Here is a 16,516-nt window from a genome sequence, read left to right on the forward strand (position 1 = left end):
AAGGTCTCAAGGACAGCTGTGCTAGCGGGTACGATGAAATAGCAGTGCGTCCAGTGAAAGCGGTGGCTAGCCTGCTCAGCTTACCTCTTTCACACATCTGTAACTGTATCTTGCGTGACAGTTTGTTTCCTGAAAAAAATGAAAATTGCCCGCGCCTGCGCGGTACACAAGGGTGGCGACAAGAACGTTTTCGGGAACTACCATCCTATTTCCGTACTTCCGGTGTTTTCAAAGATAGCGGAGCACGTAATCAACAGTAAATTGGGAAGCTTCTTATACAGCAAGGGCGTCATCAAACCGCAGCAGTACGGGTTCCAGAAAAGTAAATCAGTAGAGTCTGCTTTGTTAAACATAAAAGAAAAAATCATTTCGAACATTGAAAATAAACTTTACGCAGTAGGTATATTTTTAGATTTCAAGAAGGCCTTCGACTCCATAAAGCATGACATTCTTTTCCATAAACTGGAAAAATACGGTGTTCGTGGAACTTCGCTTCGTTTAATCGAGAGTTATTTGCAGAACTGACTTCAGTACGTTGGGTTTGGTAACGTTAAATCAAGTTTTCAAGTTATAAATTATGGTGTGCCACAGGGTTCTATTTTTGGACTATTACTGTTCCTTCTCTATATAGACGATATTGTAATGATACCGCAGACACCTAACATTATCTTGTACGCTGATGACACAAATGTATTTTTCAGTGGTCCCGATCTTGTGGAAGTAATGGATACGGCAAATGAGTGGCTTTGTATTCTGTCAACATGGTTATCCTCAAACTAGCGCTTAATGTAGAAAAAAACCAATTATATAATATTCAGAGCAAGGAATAAGTTAATTCACAATAATATAAAGTTAACATTTCAGGCCCATGAAATTAATAGAGTGGATGTACATAAGTTCCTAGGCGTGTACTTCAATGAACACCTGAGCTGGACACATCACGTATCAAAACTACGGATAAATGTTTCAAAAACGCTTGGCCTCCTCAACAGGTTACGGTTTATTTTGCCAGCTTGGTTTAAACAGAAACTCGATTACGCAATGATTTTCTCCTGCCTATACTACTGCATACTAGTTTGGGGCAGCACTGGTAAGGGTAACTTAGAAAAACTGTATGGCCTGCAAAAGAAGTGTATTATATTTATAGCAAATAAATCGAGATATGAATATGCATTCCAAATGTTTTTAAAATATAAAGTATTACCCTTAATTATGTGTTCCAGCAGAGTCTGGCAAATTACCTGTATTTAAAAATAAAATCACACGGACGAAATTTCGTTTCGAGATACAGAGGACCAGACTGTGGTCATATGTTGAGATGAAAAATACGTGAAACAACGCGCTAGAACAACGTACGGTGAGGAGTCAATAGAATATCAGCTACCGTTATTAGTGAACACGTTTCCAGAACTGCATTCCATCGCAAACGATTCTAAAACACGCTATTCTTTTAGAAAACAAGTGAAAGAAGCCCTACTGCTGAGGGTTGCAGATTATTATCAAATGTCGGGATAATGTTTTCATTTTATCGAGACTTCAAAAGAAAAACCTGAAATAAGAAACAAAAAAGGCAACCAATACAAGCTGGCTCATACCGAATGTTAACTCAGAACCAGGACTGGCCTTCAAAGAGAAAATAGCCCGGCTTCTCAGGATGGGAAGGAAAAGGACAGGAAAGTTTGTCACTGGCTAAGAAACGAAGAAAGCAAAACAAGGAAGCAACAAGCACTTCATAAAACTATCTAGAAGCGAGGTGTACTCTTTAGTGCCTCCATGCGCTCAGGCAGTCACTGATAAAGCGCATCCACCAACTATATCCCCGCCTGCAGAAGCTGCAGCCACCCTTCTTGAATGCTAAACCAGAGCAGGACCGAAATGGTGGAACTGGAGCCTGGACATCTGGAGAGCCTTGCTTTCATCAGGTCCGAACATTTTTGATGGCTGTGGCTTGACCACTACACCTGCATTACGCAATTGTTATCCAGTAAGGCTTGCGCCCCTTGTGCCGTGTGTATTGGAGCGCGATCGTGTTTAAACCAGAAAAAGCCTTCCGGAAACGGCCAATATCGATCACATATGGCATCAAAACATTCTCCATAATCTCAATGTACGCCTCCCCTGTCATCCTGCCTTGAATCTTGTGGAGGGTACCAAAGCCTCGTTGCTCACGTCACCCGAGGTGTTCACTGCTGTGCGTCCGCTCGACCTCACGGCAAGGATATGCCGTTCCTCGTAACAGAAAAATGAAAGCGAGCATTGTTTTCCCACTCAACTCGCAGAAAAGGATGCATCAAAAGCCTACCGGTAGTTTTCAGGACGCCAAATACTCTAACGCTGGTCTCATCGTTTGCAGAATGCAGATCACCAGTCTTCTAGCGTAAATTCTACGCTGGCGGTGGTGCAGCGGTTGAAGTCGCGGCTCCATCAAGGCTGGCCGGCTTTGAATGCCAGCACCATGGCGCATTGTGAGTGTGGTATCCTCTCTGATGTGTAAGCCGAGCTCGTTGCGGATTTCTCGGGCAGTGAGGAATGAATCATTACCTGAAGCCGCGACAACCGGAAGAATATCGGGATATATATTTCATTCGACAGAATTTATTTCTTGTCAGACCTTACCGGCAGCGCTAGCTACTTTTTTTCCTCCTGCTTCTTTTTGACGTTCTTGGTATGACAGCATACCAGTGACCTTATGCAGAAGTAATTTGGAAGCGCATCGCCCTTATAAGAAACACGTTGCTACGTCGGCATAACTCGGACCCCACTCGCAAGGGGAGGAAAGAGGGGCCCTATTCTCGACAATTCGCCATTTTGTTTAAATTGTGACGTACGCGTGACGTGTGCATCAGGACGGTTCCAGGTTACGTAAGCACACAATCGGGTTACGCATTCTGAAGAAAAAGAGAAACAAAGTGACAAAAAAAAGCGCGCTGTCGTCTGCTACTATATATTGGCGCCAAGTATGAAAAATGACGGTTCTCCTCCAGGAACTGATACTCTGCGGTTCATTCAGTGATTCGGAAGCCTCGGGTTGCAGTGAGTCGAGTGAAGTATGTTGTAGCGTTGCGGTGTTAGTGTGTCGTGACATACTTGTGGTCGAACATTCGGCATCAGCGACGCACGGAAAGGCTGCGCGAGTTTCAGCTGAAGAGCACTTGTCTTGTCGTCTCTTCTTGTTCCTCCTCCCCTGTCGCAGCGCCGGTAAAATATCGAAGATGACCAACTAGCTCAAATTTCTGTGTTACTACAAGCTGAAGAGCACGAACGGCAATGGAATATTCGCAGTGGGTTGGTGCAAAATAGGAGTGGAAATAAGCATTTCTGTTCATAAGCACTGATGACTTCTCACATTTCCTTAGCGGCTTTCAAATGCAGGAACTAAAACGTTTAAGGACTTGATCGTAAACAGAAGAAATCGACCGATTTCCAAAGTAGCTCCAGCACTAATGAAGAGGCTCCGGCGCAGCTGGTAATGTCCATCTCTGAGGACAATGCTCGCAGTCTCACAGTATCAATTACTGTTCAGTTCAGTTCAGTCTTTCAGTCGTGTCCGACTCTCCGTGCCCCTTGCCACCTTTTTCGGAAAGCCGCGTTATGACCAGCTACCGTCAGGTCACCAAGTCTGCTTAAGTTTCTAACATCTTGTGCCGGCTTGAGTTGTGTAGACAGCGAAAAGCAGCGAAGAGAGAGAGAGTGTTCTACACACACACGAGATGGAAAGCATACGCTGGGCCTTACACTTAGTCGGTTAAATTTTCATGCGCTGGCGTGCGATAAGCTCTTGCGAAACGCAAAAGATGTCCCAGAAAGAGAACGAAACAGAAGAACAGAATAGTAGGAAAGAATATTAGGTGATTCTCAGCTTACCGTACAATGCAGAGGGGGATAAACGGAAAATAAGGAAAGAAAGCGAAAGATGACTGAGGAAATTATGGTATGAAGCTAGGGCGGCACCGCGCGCGCGTTATCCTTACCATATCCTTACTGTCGAAACGGTAAAATTCAATTAAATAAAGGGAGAATATTTTCAGGCTGTATTAAAAAAAGCAATCAACACAAAATGTCACTCAACTACATCATATGATTAGAGCGTACCGTCATAACGGGCTGCGAAGTACTTATTTTTTTCTAAACAATAAGCAAATGGTTAGCCCGCATGCTTATTAAAAGAAAACTTTATATATGAAACACATCACATGTGGCAAGCAAAAATATGTCATGTACATGAAACATACATTCCTTTATTCAAATAGAAGTTGTGAGTATTTTTCCTTGCTTTGCCCATCGTGAAAAGGCTGTTCAATTCATTAACATTGCAGTGAGTGCATAGCGCAAGGCAAAAAGGCAGTGTTTAGGGCCGATGTTTAAGAAAGTGAGGTGATCCCTCGCTGCCTGTCGTGCGAAGTTTCTGCACAGCCATCGAATCATATGACCCCTCAGGTTGTACTCAAGAACCGATAAAACAGATGATTGGAAAGCGGTGCTCTCCGAAATTATAAGGTTTTGGTGGGCGCTGTTTAACACAGAGACAAAGAGAAGAAAACACGGGACTGACGCCTTTATTTCTCCTCTTTGTCTATGTTTAAAGAGCGCCCACGAAACCATCATAAACAACCTACAACTTGCCCAACTTCCCTTTTTGTTGCTCTCTGAAATGCCTTGTCTCGCGCAGATCAACCGCTTGAGTTAGCGGGCCGCATTGCTGCGCTTGGCAACGACGGTGCGGATCGATGTTTTCTCTGTGAGAGCAAAACATTTGCAACGGGAGGGTAGCTACGACCCTCGTGCGGCTGTAAATCTGCGTCTTCATTATTAATCCTCTAAAAGATGGCGCAGCTGAAAATTTCCCTTATAACGTCGTTTCATGTGCTTTATGCAATTACAGCAAAATGTGTCAGCTTACTTCATCACCCACCAAACTGTCTACCAAACTGCGGTGAGCTAACAGCCGTCTGCACTGCATGTCGAATTCGTCATGTTTTTTTCACGGCCGCCTCAAGTGGTTCAAAATGCGGCGCCCAACTTTGGCCATTTACAGAAATGGCAGAACATCCTTTGTGTAACGAAACGTCATTTTGACGTCATCGGTAAATGTTTATGCATGACGTATTTCCCGTCACGCACCGTCAGCCAATCAGATTTCAGGAGTCGGCTCTTGACAGTGGGCGATTCATTTCAGCCCATTCGTAATACAAGCCTGAGTGCTTCCCTTTCTATCATATATGCCTCTGTTTTCCCTCCACAACTACTTATAAATACCATCCAGACATCATGAATACCGCTGCTAAAACTCCGTTTTCACGCTGACGTCATTTTTACGTGATAGCAAAAAGCCATTTCGACACACCGAAATTTCGCGCCCCAAAATTTGAAACATGTGACGGTTCTGAGAACCAATCAGAGAACAAATATGGCGCCGAACGGCGTCCATGTGTGTCGAGAATAGGGCCCCCGGAAGACCTTGCCGGTTTGGACTACGATACGCCGTCGTGGACTGGGTGAAAAGCTATTGCGACGGTACTTCAGACCATACAGAGTCCTTCGATGCACCAGACTTCTTGACTAAGATGTCATACCAGAACAAATCATGGTCGCCAAACGTTGTCCTTCCTGGTTAAAAAAATGCTCAATAGACGAGCTATCCCCATAATTTACTATCAACTCTTTTCTGCATTTAAGAAAGTTTGTAAGAGAGTTCTTTTATGTAGTGATATTTCATATCCTCAGTAATATTACTCCCCCTGCGCATGCTTTTGCTGATTTGTTGGTCAATGTTTGTTTTCTTACCCGCACATTATTTTGCTCAAATCGTGGCACATGCCGGTGGCGCCCATCGTAGCGGTCCTTGAAACGCTCTTGTGATGCAAACGCTCTTGTGATGCCAATCCGACGAGTTCTTCATCAAAGGACGGTATCTCGGCGACATCCAGATTTTCATTAGTTGAAAAAGGTAGGATGGTGTCAAGAGTATAGCGTGGCGGACGAGCATACCAGAGGTAGAATGGAATGTATCCTGTAGTTTCATGAGTTGCAGTATTAAAAGCGTATGGGATGTAGGGCAGTACGGTGTCCCAGTTCTTATGCTTCGAGTCCACATGTTGGTCAGTGTCCTCTTGATGCGGTCAGTCAAACTATTTGTCAGTGGTTGATTTGGTGTTGAATGCCTGTAGGTGACTGTGCATAGACGTAGCAGCTCCTCAACAATATCGGCAGTGAATTGGCGGCCTCGGTTACTGATTACTACTCGTGGAGGTCCATGCCGCGACGACCGCGTTCAAAACGGACAGTGACCTGATGAGCGGTAGCCGTTGGTAGAACAGCTGTTTCACAATAGCGAGTAAGGTAGTCGGCACATATTATGATCCACCGATTGCCGTTTGGAGATTTGGGGAAAGGTCCAGGAAGGTCAATCCTAACCTACTCAAACGGAGTCCTGTGAAGTAGGCCAGGTGGAGCGTGCGTAGGGCGTTCATGGCGCTGCACGCAGTGGCCATGTGGCCACTGCCATATGTGGCCACATATTGTTATGTCGCGGTACGCATTCTCGGCCAGTAAAACCGCTCTTGAACTAGACTCATCGTGCGGGCCGATCCCAGATGTCTGGAAGAACGCTGAGTGTCAACTGTAGCATACTGCGAGCGGTGGGAAAGATAAGAATGAATCCAGGCAATAATGAAGTCAGGAAGCTTAAGCGCTCGTATTTTTTTAATAAGTTTATCATGAAGCACACGGTCGAAGGCATTGCTAAATTATAAAAAAATTAAATCCACCTGGCCTGTTCTGTCTACTACGGATCTGAGATAATGAATAACAGTAGATAACAGAGTGACAGTGGAAAATCCTTTTCTAAACCCTTGCTGAAATGATGACAGTATGTTAGGGGCGTTTAAAACAACTGAGATGAAGTTATCCACTATACCTTCTAGCATTTTGCAAGTCGAGAATAAAACAACAATTTGTCGATAGTTTGACGTCGCCTTTCTTTAAAATGGGCAAAACTCGCATAGTCTTTCAATCGCCTGGCATTGTGGCTGAACGAAGTGATACCTGCAAGATAACTAAACTATACTGAGCCTCAGCATATCGTAGCAGGAAAGCATTGGTTATTCCGTCAGGGCCTGGGGAAGATTTAACTTTTAATCTGAGAAGTATATTAACAACTCCTTCATGTGAAATTACAAGCGCGTCTGAGGAGTTAGGGGGGCTTGCGTAAAAAGGGAGAGCAGAAGAAGAGAGAACGCTATGAAAATGAGAATTAAACTGGTCAGCAATCTGGGATGGATCATCTAAGAGCATGCCGCCGTGAACTATTTGGTTGACAGGTTTATTACGTCCTCTCAATAAGTTCCAAAACTTATCAGGATTGACTGTAATAAAATTATGTATAGTGGTGTTGAAATAAACGTTCTTGGCTCGAAGTATGGCTTGTGTAAGAGCAAGGTGAGCTGCTTTGAATTCATTGGTAGCAAACCCTTCTTCCTCAAACGTTTCGCTTTCCGCTTGAGATGTATAATATCTCTAGTCATCCATGGTGTGCATTTATCTGTTCTTCTAGTGCGATACCGCTTTCTTGTGTTGTTCTTTCATATAAGGAGAATACTCTATCGTCTGTCCTAAATGGCTCAGCTCACAGCGTCGTCTCCATCTAAACATTTTCCTTCGGCCTCTTGAGTCTTTTTCCTGTTGTGCAGCTTCATTTTTCCGAGTTCAAAAAAAAAAAAAAATAGGAGGCCGAAGAAGATCTGGTCGTACTTCCGGGCGGAGGCTTCATACCTGAATATGTTCTTACGCCGTGGTCTTAACCAATCATATTAGATGAGGGAAAATCACCTTAATCACCTTTCTGGTCATCAAGTGTTTCTCCGCAATAAAATTTGCACATATCATCACAGCATCATACCACCACAATTAATCACGATATACGTATTGCTAAACTAACGCCTTAAGGTATAAATGAGATTACCCCCTGTAGCTTACCTCGTAGCTTGCTATTTAACTGCGAACGAACAGTGTGTATATCAGGTTTCTTTTCTAGAAAAAATTGTATTAACATGGGTGTCCGGCAAGTTCTTGTTCCACTTTTATCCCTAATCTATATAAATAATCTTCCTGTCTCCTACACCCGATTGCATCATTTATCAAGATAATACTACCCTTATCTCTTTACATAAATCTCAGGATATCTTGACATCCAAGCTAAAATCAGATCTTAATATTATTATTGCTGCTTGGTGCGTCAAAAATGGTCTTCAGATTAAGCCTATACTTAATGTAAGTTCATGGTGTTCAGCTCGAAGCTTACTACTCTCCCATATTTTTTTCCAATCAATTCTTACCCTATATATCCTTCAGATAATTGTAAATTTCTTGATATAGAACTGCACCACCACTTGAAATTTACCATCCAAATTCAAAAACTTCGAAATAAAATATTATATCGGATCAGAATTCTTCAAAAGGTACGTCATTACTTTAGTTTACATACCTTGTTTAAACTTTACTACGCTTTCATTCATTGTCATCTTAACTATTACATCACCTCTTGGGGTCAGACATATTATTCCCATCTTTCCGCACTTCATATTATAAAAACCCAAGCAGTCTGTATAATCACTTGGTCAAATAGGGATTCCTTCATTTCTTCTTTATACTCTGACCTCAATATCCTCTGTATTTCAGAGCTGATAAAATTTAACCTTGGAGTATATTCTTATCGTGTGTTCAATAATCATAAAATTCTACAGTATATTCATATGCAAGAACTGATCAATCGTTATACTACTAGATATGCTTCCTACAATAAATTGCACTTCCAAAAGTTCTAACTATCACATCATAGGGTTTTCGTTAATAAAGCTAAGGAATTATTTCCCTCATGGTATGAAATCCGTCTCATGCGTATCTTCATTTAAAAGTGAGCTCCGCTTATTCACTGTATAATCTTAATGCCATTTTTTCCACCTTATATCAATCTGGCTTGCTCCGTTATCAAAACTTCGTGTTTTAGTGTATTTGTTGCATACTCTTAATCATGCTGCATTTTCAAATTTCGCAAGCAAGTTTTATTAAAGGCAATGCTGCTTCCCGTTGTTATTTGTTTTTGCTTTTTTTTTTTTCATTTGTACATAGAGGTCCCAGTATATTGTCAAACTTTGCGACCTCTGTCTGTAACGTTCTGTATAATCAAAAGGTTTGTATTTTTTCCGAATGAAGTTTGAACTTTGAAGCAGAGTTAGCACCTGCACCGTTACTCTAACATAACTTGAACTTGGGCGAGTTAGTGCATAAGGGGAACAAGAGCTCAAAAGACACACACGGAAGGAAGAAAAAGGCGCTAACTCTCATCTGTTTTGTTGACAGCCATGCCAGCAAATATATACGAAGGTGAAGACATGCGCAATAAAAGAAGCGACATCAAACCCACCGACGGTTCAAAAAACACGTTCTTGCTCTCAAAAGCTTTATCGATGTATTACTGACACATTCTCATTCTTATATGAAAGGCTTTTAACACTGATGTCCAGTATCTTGATCTCATTCAGCCGTGGCTCGCACCCACTGCAATTAACACAATGCTCAGCCAAATTTGTGCCCATTATCGCCCGCAAATGATACCCTGCGCGGTCATTCCCGCATGTCAAAGGAATCTCGTAGACGACTCCGGAACAGGAGTAAACAAGCTGCTTAGCGTGTCTCTTTTGGCAGCCGCTCTTTCTGCGCATAAAATGTGTGAGCAAAGCTGGGCGAGCTTCTTTGGGGCAGAAAACACAACTGGAATGCCGTGTCGGCTGACGAGCAATCTTGTGCACATGCGGAACAACTGGTTTGGCCGTATTCCCTTCCTGCGAGTTGTCTTTCCAACCATGACTTGCTTCGTTTTTCGAAGGGCCTCAGTGACGGATACAATGACTGAGCACCCTCTGCTAATTGCAGAGGGTGCGAGCCACGGCTGAATGAGATCAAGATACTGGGTAGGAGCCGTGGCAAGACGTCCCGTGAACATCTTCAATAGCACCTTCAGCGCCTTCTTCTATAGCATCCCTTACAACTCTCAGTAATTCACCGCCAGGAACAGAATAGAACAAATCTCCTGCATCAACTGAGAAGCCTTTCATTAATAAAGAGAGGGCGAGAGTGTGTCAGAAATACATCGGCAAAGCTTTTGAGGGCAGAGGTTAAGTACCTTGAACGTGTTTTGTGAACCGCCGGTGGGTATGATGTCGCTTCTGTTACTGTGCATGCTTTCACCTTGGTACATATTTGCTGGCGTGGCTGTAAATAAAACAGAGCAGAGTTAGCGCCTGTCCCGTCTTTTTCTTCCTTCCGTGTGTGTCTTTTGAGCGCTTGTTCCCCTTAATTAGCATCCATCGTTACTGTAGAGCTGAGATTATCATTATCGACCTTCATACATTTTCTTACCTCATCGTTCGCAAAAGAGCGTTAACTACGCTGGCAAATGGTGATTTCCATAATGACTGCTTTTTTTTAGCATTGGTATAATTTCCTTACGAAATTTCAGTATTATGTATATTGCTCGTTTTATATCTTCGTCTGCGCTGCTATAAAAATTGAGTTTGACAAAAATGAATTCATAATTAAAAATAGCTTATTCTCGCTTCTGCTGCTGAAGCGCAGAGCGATGAAATTGCATGCTCAGCATTTGGTCCCCCTAGCAAAACTCTCTGCAATTTCTTAGACATAATTGTTGATTTTTCTTTCCAAGTAAAAGCCCATCTTATTCGAAGAACAAGTTGAGGGGTTGTCGAAAATCACAACAAAAAAAAAAAGACTACTTTAATTTTTCGTCTCATTTTCTGCAGGCTTTTTGTTTTCATAAAAATGACATTATACACTTTCAAGACAAAAAAAGATCCTTGTTTTTTTCTTTTTTGTGCCTGTGGAAGCGACATTCTAGAAGTCCTAAATTTATTGTGGCCAGTTTTGCACAGGTCTGAGATGTATTCCTAAGTGTAGTGTCTGTGAGGAAAATTTTCTTGTGATTCGCTGAACTAACATTCAAGTAACCAACTGTAATGCTTTAGAGTCATCGTTCGCGATTTTAAAGTTTATAAACAGAGATCCATCTCCATCGCTGGAAATAGAATAAATTGTACTTCATAATCATCATCATCATCATCATCAACAGCCTGATTATACCCACTGCAGGGCGAAGGCCTCTCCCATATTTCTCCAATTAACCCGGTTCTGTGCTAGCTGCATCCGCTTGACCCCTGCGAACTTCTTAATCTCATCCACCCACCTAACTTTCTGCCGCCCCCTGCCACGTTTTCCTTCCCTTGGAATCCAGTCTGTTACCCTCAGCGACCATCGGTTATCCTCTCTTCGCACTACATGTCCTGCCCATGCCCATTTCTTCTTCTTCATTTCCACTAGAATGTCAGTAACTTGAGTTATTTCTCTGAGATTGTACTTACCAGTGAGTAAAAGCCTGTTCCGAAAATCCGGCTTCTGCTGTCAGATAAGCATGTTGTCTTGCAATGCACACTAAAAATGGAAAGAACAAACATGCATTAATGTTTGCAGAACACTTACGAAAAGGCAACCGCTAAGCAAATGGAAAGATATAATAAAGCAGAAACATTAAAGTAGCGAGGAATACCAAACAGACAATATAAGGAGAGCAGAAAGTTGGCCTGTGACACGCTTACTGAAAAGTTTACGCCTAGACACGAGTGCAAGTCGAGAAAAAAAAACGATGAGCGCGAAATCACACCTAAAGTTTTTGAAGACACATGTTTGAATAAATAGGAAAAAGCAGCGAACATAAAACGAGGCTGGCATGAACAACATCACGTGTTACCCGGACATCCCAGTGAGTTGGCCAAGAACCGCTATTCCCTATCAAAGAAACGGACGGAAGCGTGACTTACGCAATTAGCTCCACTGTTACGCATGTGAATGTCTTCCATATTCTCGCGCACAAGCTGATCCCTGTGCCTAAATGTAATTGTTGCTTTATCGAAGAGTGGTTTGCAATCGATTTTGTTTTTCTTATAATTCGTGTTACACGTGTGGCAATGCTTAGGGAGGCTGTCAAGGGAAGCTCTTTACGAGTAATCTCTTATGTTCACCGAGTCTTTCATTGGCGCATCATTCAGTTAGCCCGATGATGAACGCTCTACAAGATAACGGGAACTTGTGGGCAACCTCCCTAGCAGAACGAATGAACGGTGCTGTGCGCTTGAATCCACACTCATTTTTTCGTCCTACTCTTTTGCCGCAATCTTTCTCCCGACTCCGCACGTGCGAACAGATTGCTGCCAACTTTCGAGGAGCAAAATACACCATCAGAATGTTGTAACGCCCCATTATATTCTTTAGTACATGCGACAAAACTCTCGCACGTAAGGTACTAGGATCGATCCAGAAATAAGATCCCAAGGAGGTCAGCCAAACGGGAAGGTGCGAGGCGAAATCCAGCAACATGCTCCGAGCGGCTGTTCTGCCACTCTCGGTTCCCCCCAGCCACTCATGCTTAGCTCAGCAGCCGTGCGATATGGAGGCTCCCATTGTTGATCCCACCAAGGGCGAGATTCGTTCCGTAATTCGCGTCTTGCACGCCAAAGGGACTACGCCTGTCATGGTCAGTCGACAAAGATGTAAGGCGATAAGTGTATGTTCCTCCAACACGTTCTAAAGGGAGTTTAGTGCAGGTCAGAAGAAAGTCCACTATGAAGAAAGAACGGAGTGGAAGGCCGTTAGTTTCGGAGGCGGTTATCAAAATGGTCCGGCCCGAAGTTCTCCAAAACAAGAGAATCATCGTCCGTGAACTTATTGCTTCAGATTCCTGGGCGTTCTTAAATTGCAGTTTAAAGAGCTTCAACTGAAAAAGTGGGGTATCAGAAGTGTTGTGCTCGGTGGGTACCGCGCCTATTGCCATCAGACAAGCATAAGCGCCTTGACTGTGCTCACCAGTTCTTTCAAAAGTGTCAAGGAGGAGGCTTGTTACCGAATACGAAGCGTGGCTGTTTCAGTTCACTCGCTAAAGGAAACAAAAATCCAAACAGTGGCGCCGACCAGGGTCACCATTCGCAAAGACGTTCAAACTCCTGCTTGTAGAGTCATGGCCAGTGTTTTTTGGGATCGTAAGGGGATAGTGCTGATCAATTTCATTGAATGTGGGACAACAATCAACTCAGCCAGTTATTAGGAACAATAAGAAAACTTAGGCGAGCAATCCAGAACCGCCGGCGAGAACGGCTGACAGCCCGTGTAATGTTACTTCACGACAACGCCCGACCTCAGGTTTCCCGTCAAAACCGGGAACTTCGGCAAAGTTTGGCTGCACTCTCATGCCCCATCCAGCGTACAGTCCAGACCTCGCGTCTACTGATTATCACTTGTATCAAAGGAACATTGGAGTGGCCAACGCTTCCGGGGTGACGATGTGAGCTTAAGAAGAGGCGAAAAGCCTCCTAAACAGGTTGGCGGCGGAGTTCTAGGATATGATTATACAGAAATTGGAGCACCATATACAAAAATGCGCATTAAAAAATGGCGAATATTTAGAACGTTTTCATCTTTGCAATCATGTAAATTTGTATGAGATTAAACAATGTTGCGTTTTAAAAATAGTGCGAAATGATTTCATCCAGTTTGCTGGTGTCTGTAGCAAGCGGAATATTTATTACGCCACTGCAACCTATTTAGGCCTTTCACTTTATCCAAGCGCTGCCCACAGGAAATCAATGAAAGTGTTGTGTACCACTTGTAAAGACGTAAAGAGAGTGTGCAACCTCGGCATGTAATCTTAGAAGCTTTTGTGGGGCTCTCGAGACGAGTCAAGGCCGGACCGCGACCTAAGCCCCGAGAAACAGAACGCCGAAGTTTTGCCGTTATCCGTACGTTCATAGATTGGCACATGAACTAATCTAGCGGGGCGTTACAACATTCCGGTGGTGCTTTCCGCCCCTCGAAAGTTGGAAGCAATCTGTTCGCAGACGCAGAGCCGGAAGGAAGATGGCGGCAAAAAGAAAAGGGAGGAATTGAGTGTGGCCTCAAGAACACAGCTCCGTTTTTTTTTTTTTGTGCCATTGAAGTTGTCTACAAGTGTCTGTTGTCTTGTGGTGCATTGTACATCGGCTAAACCGGACGATGCGTCAATTAAAGACTGGGTGGACATCGGAAATTACTCGAGGGAGATTCCTTTGATAACCTCCCTATGCATGGCCGCACGTGTGGCATGAACGGTAAAAAACGATAATTATATTTAGGCATAGGGATGAGCTTGTGTGCGATATTATGGAAGCCTTTCATATCAAGACAGCAAAGTGCGTAAGTACGGACTTGGTTCGCTGACAGGCAATATCGGTTCTTGGCCACTTACTGGCACACCTGGGGTAAAAAATGATGTTCTTCATGTCACCCTTGTTTTGTTTGGTTAGGTTTTCCTATTTATTTAAGGATGTGTCTTGAGTAAACTTCAGTTGTTAGCTCTCGCCCTTATTTTTCTCCACTTGTCCTTTTATCTACGCGCAAACTTTTCAATATGCTGACAATATAAAAGCACTAAACAGCATTTCAACAAAAATAGACACTAATTGAAGATGCATTGTTGACTGAGGCCTAATTAGGTTTCAGTGGCATATTAGATATTCCGCAAGCTGGAGACACAGTTCACACCAACAAACGTGATATTGTGCAAGCAGTAGCTTCGACGCACTACTTCCAAGCATCCGACGGCAGCAATGAATTTTGACATCAGCTCTTAATCTTTATCGGAAGAGAGTGCTTAGGTTCCTCAGTTCGCGAAGCACCAAGTGCTAGTGCCGATTGGCTTAGCCATCTGGATGGCTATTTTTGCATTAGGCATAGACTGGAATTAATTAATTTTGGTCGACCAGCCTTTGTTAGCATTTACTGATTTTCAGCATAATTTAAGGCCATGTTTGTAAATCGCGTCTTTTTCTTGCTTCCCTAGCAAAGCAACAAAACGCAGCATGATAATTTCAAGTGTGTTTTTCTGTGCCTATAGCATGCTCCAATCACGTGTTACTTGCATGTCCTCACAACATTGTCCCTTACTAAACTAGGAGGTGTATGCTATTATTTACCATGTCGTGAAGTAATAGTAAGTAATGATTGCTGGTGGAATGTTCTCGTATTTATAAAAGGCACGAATTGAACAATGAATTGAATAAAATGGGTGTTATTCATTTTTGTCATTCTCTTTACAATATTTATGTCTCGGTATTTGTGGCCATACCCACTGAGTTTTAGCGCACTCGCCAGTATTACGTCATTATATACTAAGTAAATTAAAGCGTAATGGTTGCGAGAAACTACCTGGGACTGGTGGATAGTTTCACGATGATTTCTTACCATTCCTTATTCTTATTTACACCATATTCTTATCCTTTAATGATCGACCTCTAAAACTAGATAATTTTAAGCAAATCAGCATAGTCAACATGGGACAAGACTGTGAAGCCACCTTACTATGATGGTACCATCTCTCAGGACATATGAGGGTCACCACCATACATGTATAGCTTTGAACTGAGTTAAAAAACAAACAAACTGAACGTTGATTTCTGCTGCGCAAAACGTTTCAGCATAACTTGCTGAGTAAAATAGTTAGCTGAAAAATATCGTTGTTGCCTCAACCGTGCCGAAGATAAAATCCCAATAAGTGTTCGTTGCTTACACACTGAAGGATAGGTTTTATTTGCTTAACTTACGTGCATGTCTGCATGTAGTCACAGTTGTCCTTCAGGAATGAGTATGCAGTCTCTGAACAGCTGATGCTCTTGCAGCTTGCGCCTGTAAGAAAACACAAAGTTTGTGGCAAGCGATCAATTTGCCTTCACGCCACTCGCAAACATTTGCATGCACTAAAAGGCAATACGAAATTTAAATGAAAATGAACCAATCTTCCGGTTTCTTTTAGACCGTTGGCTATTTTGGGCTACGGCCGCGACCAGGTGAGGTATTGACTCGCAGAGAAAACAAGGACAGCAGAAAGACAAAGAGAGAGGTACCTCGGTCTGCGCCCTTCCGCTGGTTTCAATCTTTTCCACCAACTGCCCCACTCTACTGAAGAGGCAGACGGCTTCAATTATCGCGCTAACGAAATTAATACTATAAATGTTTTAGTTTTTCATTCTAGGGGGCTTGTTGTATTTGCAGAAAATAAGCTCGTCCTCCAAATAAAAAAAGAATTGTAAACGGCACTAATATAATAATAATTGGTTTACAGGAAGGGAAAGGCGCAGTATCTGTCACACTTGTAGATGTGGACACCTGAACCGCGCCGTAAGGGAAGGGAGGAAGGTGGGAATGAAAGTGGAAAGAGAGAAAGAGGAGCTGTAATGGAGGGCTACGGAGTAATTTGGACCACCTGGGGATCTTTAACATGCGCTCACATCGCACAGCACACGGACGCCTCTTCGTTTCGTCTCCATCGAAACGCAGCCGGCGAGGTCGGGTTCGAACCCGGGTACTCCGGCACAGTAGTCGGGCATCTTACCACTGCACCACACTACAGGACCCACAAATG

The 16,516-nt window shown here is 43.1% G+C and overlaps 1 protein-coding gene across 4 annotated transcripts in view; it reads right to left on the reverse strand.

Annotated features, from left to right (window-relative positions):
- The window catches only part of LOC146180432 (receptor-type tyrosine-protein phosphatase T-like), a 680,195-nt gene that overhangs the window by 583,160 nt on the left and 80,519 nt on the right, over positions 1-16,516 (reverse strand). For 3 of the 4 annotated variants that reach the window (XM_084576027.1, XM_084576026.1, XM_084576025.1), the window contains exons 2-3: positions 15,699-15,780; positions 11,433-11,502 (exon numbers count right to left, since the gene is read on the reverse strand). In XM_084576027.1, coding sequence (XP_084432153.1) covers positions 11,433-11,502; positions 15,699-15,780 — 152 coding nt within the window. Of the gene's footprint in view, positions 1-11,432; positions 11,503-15,698; positions 15,781-16,516 lie in introns of those variants that run through there. The other variant, XM_084576028.1, reaches the window with a different exon arrangement.

This window comes from Amblyomma maculatum, chromosome 8, assembly GCF_055883805.1.
Source record: "Amblyomma maculatum isolate TAMU_Amacu chromosome 8, ASM5588380v1, whole genome shotgun sequence".
In the NCBI taxonomy this organism is placed as follows: Eukaryota; Metazoa; Arthropoda; class Arachnida; order Ixodida; family Ixodidae; genus Amblyomma; species Amblyomma maculatum.